The sequence below is a fragment of the Suricata suricatta genome, chromosome 3 (genome assembly GCF_006229205.1).
Source record: "Suricata suricatta isolate VVHF042 chromosome 3, meerkat_22Aug2017_6uvM2_HiC, whole genome shotgun sequence".
In the NCBI taxonomy this organism is placed as follows: domain Eukaryota; kingdom Metazoa; phylum Chordata; class Mammalia; order Carnivora; family Herpestidae; genus Suricata; species Suricata suricatta.
In genome coordinates this window covers 66,928,526-66,942,024 of record NC_043702.1, presented here as the reverse complement: position 1 = coordinate 66,942,024, position 13,499 = coordinate 66,928,526, and the positions used below count along the sequence as shown (strand labels likewise).

General features: G+C 38.1%; 1 protein-coding gene across 1 annotated transcript in view; it reads right to left on the bottom strand.

Moving 5' to 3' along the window:
* Positions 1-13,499, bottom strand: part of KCNH7 (potassium voltage-gated channel subfamily H member 7) — a 485,946-nt gene that overhangs the window by 1,930 nt on the left and 470,517 nt on the right. Inside the window, exons 14-15 of the mRNA XM_029932996.1 lie at positions 7,731-7,899; positions 602-794 (exon numbers count right to left, since the gene is read on the bottom strand). Coding sequence (XP_029788856.1) covers positions 602-794; positions 7,731-7,899 — 362 coding nt within the window. The remainder of the gene's footprint in view (positions 1-601; positions 795-7,730; positions 7,900-13,499) is intronic.

The following is a 13,499-nucleotide window of genomic DNA, read 5'->3' as shown; positions in this document are numbered from 1 at the left end:
TTAAAAGATTTTTATTAAAAAAAGACCATAGAGTCTTCAAAGGCAAGATAAAGGACACTTTAACATTACTCCTCTTTCTATCATGGAGATGAGGGAAGTTTAGAGATCTCTGGTGATGGGCGGGGCACAAATGAGATTCCTAGTCTGATCTCACTGGAACCTCAGATCCTCTGTGGACAGCTCTTTCTCCTTCCCTTCCTTCCTTCTGGGACCCTGCCCCAAAGTGCCCATTTATCACCACAGTAAATTACAGACCAATCTTTGAAGTGCTTTTTGGACCCAGGGCTACAGCTTACAAAGCTCTACCATCTATAAACTCGAGCAGACTGATTCTCATAAAGAACTTTTACTTAAGAAAAAAAAATTGCTACCATTTTAAAATCATCCTTTGTGGTCCACTGTTCCCAAACTTGAACATAAGAATTAGTGGGGAGCTGATTTAAGTTCAGGTTCTAGGGGCTATTCCCAGAAATTTAATGAAATAGAAACAGAGCTGGACGAGACCCTTAATTTCCCACAGCACCCCAGACGGTTCTGACTCAGGTGCTCCCCAGAAACACACCTAGAGAGATGCTCTTGTTTGTACAGCATCTGTACTTACCTGCGAGGAAGGACTGAAGCTTCGGTCGGTCTTGATGGATGCTGCTGGATGGCTGGTTCTCATCAGGCGGATGACGGGTCTCTGATACTCGGCTCCGGCAGTCACCATGCTGTAGGCGGGGGGAACCACAGTGGTTTGTTTCTGCAGCAACTGTAAGATGGTCTGGATGTCAGCGGTCATTTGGGATTCAAGTCTGCAGGACAGACACAAATGGGGAAGACAGTCCTAAAAGAGTCCAGGATTGCCAAGCGTTTGAGAAAATTTCAGCACCACGAACAAACAGAATAATGGCCCTGCTTTAAACAAGAAGGACAGGAGAGGGAGCACGGAGATTCTCTCCAGGCTGATGCTCACTCTCTGTGTTCCACTAGAGATTCTGATAAATACCATGGCTTTCTTGTTTCTTTAATAAGATCTTCATGGAAAAGCAGCTGAATTGAAAGAGACTACATTTTTACCAACCTTTATTGATTTCAAATGTAAAACACACTGAGAATCTATTTTTAATGATAATTTTCTTTGCTTTTTAATCAGGCTTTGCTCAGTTTCTTGAGAACATTTTGTTTATTCTTTAAATATGGATTTGGCAGCACATTTCTTTCATAGCTGCAACAGTCAGTAATCTCGTATGTGTTTCAAGTTTACCTTTATTTTGCTTCTCTCCTACTCACAGTATTGCATGTTATTCATTGTATCTTTTTAAAAAATTTTTAGTTTATTTTTGAGAGAGAGAGAGAAGTGTGAGTGAGGGAGGAACAGAGACAGAGGGCGACACAGAATGCAAAGCAGGCTCCAGGCTTCAAGCTGTCAGCACAGAGACTGATGCGGGGCTTGAACTCAAGGACTGTGAGATAATGACCTGAGCTGAAGTCACATAAGATCATGACCTGAGCCAAAGTCCGACACTTAACCAACCGAGCCTCTAGGCACCCCCTTTATATTCTTTATTGTTAAATGCTGTTAGATGGTAAATTCCTTTCCTGTCTACAAATCCAGGCCTTCGGCATTTAAGAAACAGACCAAATGTACAAGGTCACTTGCTTCTATGACCCATCTGGATTGCAAGATGCCAGTGTGATGTTTTATTTCCCCAAAGCTCACAAGGATCCAACTGGCCTGTTAATTTCATCCTCATTTTAAATTAAAATTCAAAGGAAAATAGCAAAATACAATAGGACTAATTTCCTTTTTTTGCATGTGTTAACAGCACTTTAAAAAAGGAAAGTTTGTGGGCATAAAAACAGAAAATTTGGACTGCATGCTTCTTTAGAAAACTTTAACTCTTATTTGTGCTATTTTGTCTCTGAATGAAAGATGCAGAGAGAAGGTAAATCTTACCAAAATTTTAAAATCATAGAACTAATTTTGCCCAATTATAGACATGCTGCATTTGTGACATTTGAAGTGGAGAGACCTTAGCCTTTGGTTTAAGGAAAGGTCATTTTTTTCCCCTTTTATTTCTTAATCCTGCGGCTACAGATCTTCCTTCTGCGAATCATAATAACATCATTCTTACAGGTTTTCTATGCTTGGTATACTTAGCCATATAGTTTCCTGTGTTCCAAACCAATAGCCATAAATTATACATGATTGTGCCTCACAAATGTCAAAACCACACACTGAAAAGAGAAAAAAATGAGTTATCGACCAGTTTATTTATCTACTTGTTACCTGTGGGTCTGATCTATTTCTCTATGGTGCCAACTAACTGGAGCAGACTTATTATTTTGTTGTCGAACATTAATTTTCCCTTTCATTTCTCAAGGTCCAGTTCAAATTTTATCTGCACCCAAAACTCCTTCTTTATTTGACTCATTCGGAATTCATTTCTCCCTCCTCTGCACCCCCAAAGAAAATTCTACATTCAGACTTCATCATAAATATTTCTGTACAGGTGTATCCTATCAATAATAGCCTTTAACATTTCGTGAGTAGTTTACACAGTATTTATTACATTGACTATGAATGGACTTGGAGGTGGGGGATGGAATAAAAACTTTAACAAATGGGATTCAAAATGCAATAGAGAATAAAAAATCATGATAATGTTTCTGAGTCCTAAGAATCCTTTATCAAACAGCAGTGGTCTCTGAGAAATGGGATCTCAAAGTCATTCTATCTGAACAGTCTTCATGAGGGAGAAATCTGTTGGAAGGTGGGGCTTCAGTAACGGTGACGGGATACTGGAAATGGGACTCGTGCATGTAAGAGCTCTCTGTGCAGGCAGAGTAGCAGGTGTAGGGAGAGAACTGAGACCACGCAGACCAGTTCAGTCCCAGGGAGTCGGTTGTTTGCTCTGGGAAAACCTTACCTAGAAAAAATAAGACTAAATATAAATAAATAACTTCACTTCTTCAGGAAATTTCTATAGATCAACTCACTAGAGATAACAGTCTGCTCATCTGAACAAATAACTTGCTTATCAAGCAGATTTTACTTATTCACATTTTCTTGAAGAGCTTTACCTTATTGTGTCCCTCAGTCGTGAACTATAACAGCATAAACTTTGCCCCATGCCAATTAGTTCCCAACCTTTAAGGGCCCAGATTCCAAAGGCCTATAAATATCCTGCTTCTAACTTCCCCTTCAGAGATACCACTTAGACTCTGTCAAGCCAGCAGTCTCTCTTCCTGCAGTAATTTTGAATAGTTTTGTTTTATTAACTGGTTACCTGATATTTTGGGTAGTTCAGTGCAATGGCTCAAAAATTTATATGTCCAAAACTCATACGTTGAAATCTTAACCCCCCAAGTGATGGTATTAGGAGGTAGGGTATTTGGGAGGTGATTAGGTCACGAAGATGGAGCTTCATAGGTGGGATTAGTGTCCTTATAAAGGAGACCCCAGAGAGCTTCTGTCCTTCTATCTTTTACCATAAGATACACCCTGAGAAGACCAGCCTCACCAGATGCTGGTACTTTGATCTTGGACTTCCCAGCCTCCATATTATGAGAAATAAATCTCTGTGGCTTATAAACCACACAGTCTATAACCCAGTTTTAACCCCCACCTTTTTTTTTTTGGTCAATGAAGGGTACTGAAATATGCCACTTTGGTATATCGATAATTTGAGTTGTAGGCATATGAGAAACAGCAAACGCAGAGAGAGGCTTTCTCTGAAGTCCCCTCATCTCCCTGAAAGCAGATCCTCCAAAAGGAACTCAGTTGTGATAAATTCCCTCCCCTGATATTTCATCAGCAAGAGAAGATTGGCTCTTGTCACAAGAGAGAAGGCTGGAAGTTGACATCACACTCAGACAAACCTTGTCACAAGTTATCATATCTTCTACCTCTTCTTCTAAGTATCCCTTTGTCTTTCCTAAAACTCAATTACTCCCCTCTACGAGACCTACATCTCCCTCCCCTTTCCCTTATCAAGATGGTGTTTAATCCTGAATTCTAAGCAACCTTGAGGAGTTACTCATTTTCCTCTGTATATCTCCCATGTATATATGATGGGAATGTGTTACATAAACTTATTTGTTTGTCTTGTTAATCTGTCTTTTATTACAGGGGTCTCAACCAAGAACTCCAAAAGGTAGAGGGGAAAGTATTTTTTTCTTCTCCCATATCAACATAACTATTCCGCTGTGTAAAGTAAATGCATTCATTCACTTATTTAAAGATCCTCAATATACCAGGCACTGTGTTGGGCAGGAAGGTGAGGGGAGAACATGATGATAATGTATGTAGGATCTGACCTAAGGTTCTGAGAGGAGTTGATCACCTAGGAAGGAAAAAAGAAGGAAGTGCATCAGTAAGTGTAACACTAGGTGAAGCACATGTTCTATGCCACACTAAAGGCCTACATGTAAATTGCTCTGAATGATCAGTAAAACATGAAATCATTATTCAAAGCTTTTACATGCTCCAGAGCCTCCCTACCTGTAGTGTGGTCAAAGCTGGGAGCTTGTTAGAATGGAATTCTAGACCTACAGGACTTAGAATCTGCATTTTAACAAGATCCCCAGGTGATCCTAATCCACATTAATGTCTGAGAAGCCCTGTTTTAGGGTCAAGTGCCCTAAATATGTATATCTGTAGACATAATATATAAATTTGTAAGAACCCTTCTTGTGTAAACCTTTAACCCTACATATAGCTTAATGATCATTAAAGCAGTAAAGCAGCAGCAGCAAAGTTGATTCAAGACAGACCATTTATATCTGTTCTTATTGCATAGCTTACTTAATATGAGTATTTGAATGAGACAAATGGGGTTATGATTCACAGTTCCACATTTGAACAGGATGCTGCAGCTAAATAGGGCAGATCTGACTCCAGAAAATGTCCCAGGATTCTCACTCTGCGAAGTCCAAGTTTGAACTTTGGTACTCCTGAAAAGGCAACAAAGGAATCCTAAAATGTTAACTTAAAAAAAATTTTTTTTTACATTTGTTTATTATTGAGAGACCGAGAGAAACAGAGCATGAATGGGGTAGGGGCAGAGAGAGAAGGAGACACAGAATCCGAAGACAGGCTCCAGGTTCTGAGCAAGCTGTCAGCACAGAGCCCAACTCAAGGCTTGAGCCCATGAACTGCGAGATCATGACCTGAGCTGAAGTCGGCCGTTCAACTGACTGAGCCACCCAGGTGCCCCCTAAAATCTTAATTTTAATCCTGAAGAAAGAACTAAAGGAAGTCCATGAAGGAAGTCCATGCAAAGTAGGAGAAGACACTTAGAGAAACACCAATAATAGAAGTAAAGTTCATTGTTCCTCAGATTCTACCTAGTTGCTAGTAGAACCCTTCCCAGTGTCTGTGTACATAGTTTCCACATGTCATATCTTAGTCTTCAAACACCATTGTAAGTCTATGTACTCACAGTATGAGTCAAAGGTAGAAACTGGGGCTAGAGAACCATAAACCCTGGACGTAGCTAAGTAGCAGAGCTACGACCTTAATTAAGGCTAACTGTGAGTATTTTGCTCAAGAAATCACTGCTGTCCTGTCAATTCATCCATTCATTCACTCACTTTTATATCCCTTCAACAAACTGGAAACACTATATGTCCTGGCAGTAAAGACATGGGCAATTATTTATTCCTAAGTCACAGGAATCAAAGATTTCAAGTTCAGAGATGACACATTTCAAGTCTTAAGTGTGTACGGTATATAGTTTTGTATACATTGTGGCTAAAGGATCAATGTGACTTGGTATAAATGGCAGGAAGACTGAAAAAGAAAATGTTTTAATTAAGCCACTAAATATGCTTCTTTGACCAATAGTAAATATTAGCATGGCAAGTTCTTATCCTTAAATTCGGGATGGCTGACTCTATGTAAATGATAAGTTGTTTAAATGTTCTCAGATATATTTCAAGTTTATAAGACTTGCATTTTGGCACTTGGGAATGGCGTATGGACCTTAGCATCAGGAGGTTTTAAATTCAGTTAAAATCTGTGAAAAGACAAAATACAAAATAAATATTTAGCTTATGCAATATGTTTATACTCTTCTTTGAAATGAACAAGTTTATTTTAATCTACAAATCTGTAGATTTTCTAATTCTATTTGTTTTAATTCTTAATTAATTTTTCATGGCAATGTATGTGTGTGTACATGCATTTTAATGTGCTTACTATATTGTTTATCACTATTCATTTCTGGCATAAACCTTAAAAAACAATAAAAAATAGATATAAAAGATAAAGCACATAGGAAACATTAAGCGAGTAGTTAGTAAACCAGTAGTGTAGGTGGTATAGGCAAAACTCCTAGGACGTGTTAAGTATAGATAATGAGTAAGTGGTTGCTAAACATGGAGAGAATTCATACGATGTATTAAATACAGACAGCATGTTAGGTAACCTGTAAGACCTGCCAAAACAGAACAGAGATAGGATGGAAAAACCAGTGTGTGCCTTATAGAGACAGATAGAACAAATTATTCTCAGGTAAACTTGGGACAGGCAACTGTCACCTCCAAGTTTGGCCATCCAGTGGTGACACACAGCATAGTCTCATTCTGACTCCATATGTGCTTTACCTACAGAAAGCAAATAAAACAGAGGGCTGTTCAGCAGACTAACGGGAAAGCCATGTCTGTGGCCAGCGTACCTAGACTTCCATATCCGTGATAGAGCAAGTGTGTGTTATTGGGATAGACAGATTTGTTTGTTTGTTTGTTTTTGTCTTTGGATGCATTGTGCAAACCTCATCTCTCATCCTTGTCACCACATTATCAGGGAAGGACGATGCAGCATATACGAACATTTCATAAATCAGGATTTGGGTAGCGTGCTCCTTTTACTATGTCTGCACTTATTAGACAGGTGGTAATGATCCCATTTAGCTTTCCTCATCTCTCATTGTATGTTCTACATTGATTTAGTAAATTGTGTGATTTGAGCATTTTAGTTTAATCCATGAAGCCTTCTGTCTATGACCACTGCCCCTTGCCTAGTGGTGTCTCCAGAGGCTACCTTTGAATCAAGGTCAATTCCCACATGAAACACAACTAAAGCAGCGTTGTCATACTCAATCATGTATTTTTTTCCCCCTGAGTCTTATTGGCCAGTTTGGTTTTAAGAAATCCACACAGATTTTGGTTAAGGAATTCCATTCTCCTAAAAACCAAAATTTATCCCCCATCTCAAAAGGGTATAAATCAAAGAAGGAGGGAAAATGGAAACTATCTGGGCTTTAACTCTGTGGTGTTTTTAATTTAATCACATTTTTCACAAGTTGACTGAATAACTAAATGTTTAAATAATTTTGTCTATACTTTTTAAAAAATGCCATAACACATAACTAAGTTACCAGAAACAACCAAAAGTGTAAAAGCAGGATTAAAAGAGGGTGTTAGTAAACAAGCTAAATATGAATTATTTTGAGGGGAAAAAAGGATTTTTCTTCAGCAGCTGGTGTGGGTGATATACTAATTTTATGACAAGTAAAGAAAAAATAGGATTTCTGTTGCCAGAAGCATGAAGTGTTCTAAATAAATGTTCCTTGCAACAGGGATTAATAATTCTGTCAACTTCTAGTCTTATTTTAAATAAGTAAGCATATACAGAAAATAAAAGATTATGGTAGTAGGAGTTTGATATTTACAAGGAGAAAAGCTAAACCCAACCAACTAAGGGTTTGGGTGATGCTCTCTCTTTGCCTTGCCATTATTTATACCTGTTAAGTTGTTCTTGAAGCAAATCTAATCTTTGCTCCACTTCCCCGTACGTGAGGTCACTTTCGGTTTCGGAGATGCCCCAGGCAGCTCGCTGCAGTGCTGAGGGGCTAGAATCATCAGCCTGAGTCTGCGCATTTTCTTGTTCCCAGCTCCTTGTGTCAGCGGTATCTGTAGGAAATAGCAAGATGGATGTCAACTTCTTTGGGTGCCTCTTTGCATCAGGAATACAGAGACATCTACAAGATAAGCGAGAAAGGACCTCAGAGTAAAAGCTGAGAGATGGAGAAGGAGAGCGATGCAAGGGCCTGTCCAGGGACCACAACCAATTGGTAGCTGAGCCCGGCCCTCAACCCCCACCCCCGCCCCGCCACCTCCTTGGTCCATTTCCGTGTGAACGAAAACATACGGAAGTTCATGGATTTTGAATATGACTTTGTCTCTGATTTTGCTCTCTTGTACTTGGAGAGAAACAGCGTATTTTGCTTGTCTAGGCATACCTCATTTTAGTGCGTTTTGCTTTGACGTACCTTATAGATCCCGGTTTTTATAAAATCAAAGGGTTGTAGCAACTCTGTGATGAGCAAGTCTATGAGCATCGTTTTCCCAACAGCATTAGCTCATTTCCTGTCTCTGTGTCACATTTGGGTAATTTTTGCAATATTTTAAACTTTTTCAGTATTATACTTATTATGGTGACCTGTAAGCTTGCTGAAAGCTCAGATAATGTTCAGCATTTTTTAGCAATACAGCATTTTTTTTTCAAAAGTAGGCTTCATGCCCAGGGCAGAGTCCCATATGGGGTTTGCATTCACGACTCTGAGATGAAGACCTGAGCTGAGATCAAGAGTCGAAGCTTAACCGACTGAGCCACGCAGGTGCCCCCGCAACACAGTATTTTTTAATTAAGGGATTGTACACTGTTTTTTTTAGACATAAGGTCATTGCACATTAAGTAGACTACAGTATAATGTGAACAAAGAAACAAGAAAATTCATTTGACCCATTGTGATATTCACTGTTTTGTAGTTGTCTGGAACTGAACCTGTGATACCTGTGAGGTATATGTGCCTGAACTGCTTTGCCTTGCGTTTAAGATTTGAGGGCCATTCTCCCAGGATGTGAGTGTACTGCTTGATTCAGAGGGCGCCCAAGGAGAAAGCCATGGAAAAGTGCTGATCTCAGGCGATTCCCTTGGGCCAACTCAACTCAAGGTAGAGCCTTCAAAGATGGCGACCGTGTTAAATCCCCTGTAGTCCCCCGTTTTGTTTTTTTTTCCCTTGTAGCTGCTTCTGAACTGTCCTTTACTATAGTCACATTAATGTCCAATATGCTTTCTTGTGGCTTTCATTTAGAATATTTTATGTTTCTATACCTGAAACATACTGCTTATCTGTTCAAATCCACTTTTCAAGTGTTCTCAGTATCTGTTATGTGCCAGACACTCTGCTTTATGTGGGGGAATTAAAGGGAACAAAGAAAGGCCCCTCACTTGAAGAATTTGGTAGCAAGGTTCTGAGGGGGAATTAAAGGGAACAAAGAAAGGCCCCTCACTTGAAGAATTTGGTAGCAAGGTTCTGATCGTCTTTCATACAGAGATTCATCTATTAATTAATCTTTTAATTTACAGCTTCTCTAACAATCTGTACTTATTAGTTATCAATATCTGAGGACAAATGTAATATCTTACTTTTCCTCTCATTTATATCATACACTTTGATGACTTTTGCTCTGGTTTCTTACCCTCTACATTTTATATGTTCATATAAAATGATTAAAGGGTTGGAAAATAAAACTCATGAAAAATTACTAGTGGAGCTGGGTGTTTATTTCAGGGATAAAGAAGAAGTGACATCTTCTCCCTGGGAGGGCTGGTAGGAGGAAAAGAGTGTTTAAAACTGGTCTTCATTTTCACATGGAAATAGATTTTAATTACAGAAAGTGATTTTGGTTTGATAGAAAAACATTTTTTTTTCTTTTTCTTTTTTCTTTTTTTTTTGGACACTAGCTATGATTAAACACTGACAAAAGTTATGTAAAGTTAAGGAATTTATATCCTCAGCTATTTAAAAAAAATTGGGTAGAAAGTAACCGATTTGGGAAGATTAGGTATGATTCTAGAAATAGGAAACAGGATTTGCAGGGCTTCTTGTGGGCCCTTTCCTGAAACGTCTCCAAAAGTACAGTCAGATAGCTTACAAGCATCCCCTCTCTTCAAGGAGCAGATAAAATCTCTGTATTCTTTCTTCATGATTTTTTTCTATCATTATCTCTTTGTCATTGAATACACAGATATTTCTCTAATGAGGTGACTAAAATTGCTGCCTCATTTGGGTGAAGCTGTATCAAAGGAATCAGCAGCTTCAAAAAAGTTTTTAATGTTTATTTTATTTTGAGAAAGACAGACAAAGCAGGAGTGGGAGAGAGGCAGAGAGAGAGGGAGACAGAATCCGGAAGCAGGCTCCAGGCTCTGACTGTCAGTACAGAGCCCCATGCAGGGGTCGAACCCATAAACTGTGAGATCACGATCTGAATGAGGGTTGGCCACTTAAGCAACTGAGGCACCCAGGAGCCCAGGAATCAGCATTTCAAAGACAACATTAGAAAAATAGAAGGTCGGGGTTCTTTGTTCTGTTGAAATGGCTAACAGATCTCATAGACCTTGTTATGAATTCCAGAATGGTTCTTTGTGATCTAGGCTTCCTTAGCCTATGAGATCTTTGGTGTTTTGTTTTGTCCTTTAAAGGGACAGTATATAATTTCTTTTGATATTTTACCAAACACAACAAAATAAAAAGAAACAGAAAAATGACAGTGCTGAAGTTTTGGATAATCTGTCAGCAGATTTTCACTGAAAAGTATGATTCATTATTCACAGACTTGTGAGTCTATTTAAAATGAAAAACAGTAATATAATGTTTTAGTACAGCAGGTTTTCAATTTTGGAGTAGCAATGTCAAACATTTAGAGCACACGAATAATGGTTTGGTGATGCTAGCTACCTGCTAGCCGGCTACCTTAGGAATCTTTACAGAAGACAGTAAGAATGGATAAGATGGAAGTTTCATAGTATATGCAGAAGTTTTGTGCCAAGAAAGCATATAAAATTTCTGCCTGTTTAACAGCTCTTTCATTCTCAAAGCATGTATAATAAATTGAGTTTCAAATAACAATCGTGAATCACATGCAATAAATCGTGTATGATTATATGTTTTTCTTTACTGCTCAAGAAAAAAAAACTGTTTCTCTTCTCAGCAAAAATGAATTAAGTGTAGGCTATCACATAGAAGCTTCCTTAATTGTAATTTACTTTTTTATTAAAATCTGGACATGCATGATTAGCTTGTTTTAACAGTAACAGAAAAAAAATCCAAAAGAGGAAATCCTGGTTAGTGGTCTTAATCAAAATGAACATCCTTGTAGACACTTTCTAAATATAGCTCAGAAGGAATCTGTACTTGGTTGCCTTGGAAAATGTTGCTATAGTTGCAGGATACATTTCTGGAAACAGAAAGTAAACTTTCGCTCTGCTGTGGGTACACAATATTTCTAGAGTTAACTTTTGGCCTCAATCTAAGTAAGGTCAGAGGCCACTTAATCTGCTATTTTTTTTAGTTTTGTCAAAAGGTGCTCTTCTGTTGGATTTGGCATGGTAAGTGCCAGGAATGTGAGTAAACGGAACTTTCTATTGGTGATGAAACTAAAATTTGTGGGGATTTCGTAGTTCACACTGTAGCAGTTACAGCTACACCCCTACAGAGTGTTCAAATTCTCATACATTCCATAATGCTTCACCTTAAAAAATCATTAGGGGATAAAACTTGCAGTGAATGAAGTTTTAGAATTCTCCATTGGTTGATCATATTAATTAACCTGGCTAACCATGTGTCAAATGCTTAAGGACATCAATTATTTTATTCAATTGGCATGAATATTTAGCTATGCATTTCCATTCAAGGCAATGATTTATTATTTGAAGAGGGATTGAATTGTACATTTTTGAAAATTAAAAATCTGTAGATATTAAGATTATTTTTTTTAGAATACTTTATTTTGCCTGTAGAATAGCTAATTAAAAGTAATTGGAAGAAGTGGACAAGAAAAATACAAGATGAAGGGCATGAGAATTCACTGTCAGCGAGAGTCATTATAAAGTCAAATAAAGTCCCAAAAATACATCTTTGATGACTTGCCACTTGAGACTCTACAACTCAAGAAGAAAACAATGAAAAGTGCTTTTTAAACAATCAAGTCCACATAATGCTGACTTTTGGAGAAGTACAGAGATGATGGTTCAGTGAGCTCTGCAGAACTTTTGAATTCCATGATACAACCTTTTCCTATTTTTAGTACTTCCCAGAATCCGATTTCATAAATAACTAAAATGGGACATTTGGTAATCACATCTAATATTCCATTCTTCCGTTGTGATAAATGAGGTACTATTTTCATTCACTTCATCAAGATTTAAATTGTCCAGAAGACATTTGCATATATTCTTAGCTTACTTCAACATGGGGTCATGGCAAAAGCTGATTTGTTAAACGATAGGGAAAGTAACTCAGGGAAAATGTAAAACCTAAACATCCTCAATTCAATTAAACTATTGTTGCTAGTTATAGTCACTTCAAATAATGGTGACAATAACAGGTAATATTTACTTTCCTGGTGCCATAATTTTGCTATCCTGCCAGGGCCAGGAACATCCTATTTTTTCTTTATTTCTGTTACATGCTTTCAATTTGTTTTTTGCTACGCAGTCTTTATTTCTACATTTTTATATATCCATTTGTATAAGTGTTTTATATAAACATTCAATAATTAAAAGGTTAGAAAATAAAATCTGTGAGACAATACTACACTGAGTTAGGTATTTTATTTCAGAGAAAGTAATTTATGCATGCTCTTTTTTTCAAAAGTTATGATCAACTATTGTTGGTTAGAAAATGTTGTATTTGAAAGATGAGCAAGCTGGGGCACGTAGGGGGCTCAGCCAATTAAGCGTCTGACTCTCAGTTTTGGCTCAGGTCATGATCTCAAGGTTCATGAGTTCAAGCCCCACGTCTGGCTCTGCACTGACTGTGTGGAGCCTGCTCGGGATTCCTTCTCTCCCTCTCCCTCTCTCTCTCTCTCTCTCTGCCCCTGCCTTGCTCACTTGCTCTCTCTTTCAAAATAAATACATAAACTTAAAAAAACAATAGGAGCAAGCTGAGCCTTAGTGGGGTCCGTCAAGTCACTTATTCAAAGACATAAAGGGGGCAAGTGAACAAAGCAAAAAATAAAGGAAGCCAGGCTGGAACCCAAACACCTGTTCTTGCACCCACTTAAAGGTCAGATTTAACCACATCTGTAGCTCTAGCTCCTGTAATGCTAAGTTATTTGTTCTTCCATGTGACAAATCTCAAGTTCTCCTATGTTTCCCATCCTTCAGAACCAAATCTGCTTATAGTAATTAAGCATTATTACCCATCTCATGCATATTTCCTATAAACCCTGCCCCCCCCATATTTGGGTATTCCTTCTGGTACGTATGTTAAACGAATGTGTTTACAAGAGTTGGATAGAGAGTCTGCTTTATTAGGGGCATGTCTTCCCTTTTCTTCATAATTTCCTATAAACTGAAATAATTCTTGGCATTTATTGTAGCGTTACTGCATTGGCCTTTCATGCTGTAGGATGGCTGGCTTGGGGGTGAGGAATGGGTACAGAGAATACATATAAGAATCCACTTGTGAGCTCTCTTAAAATACTCATTAATCCCTTCTCCCTGT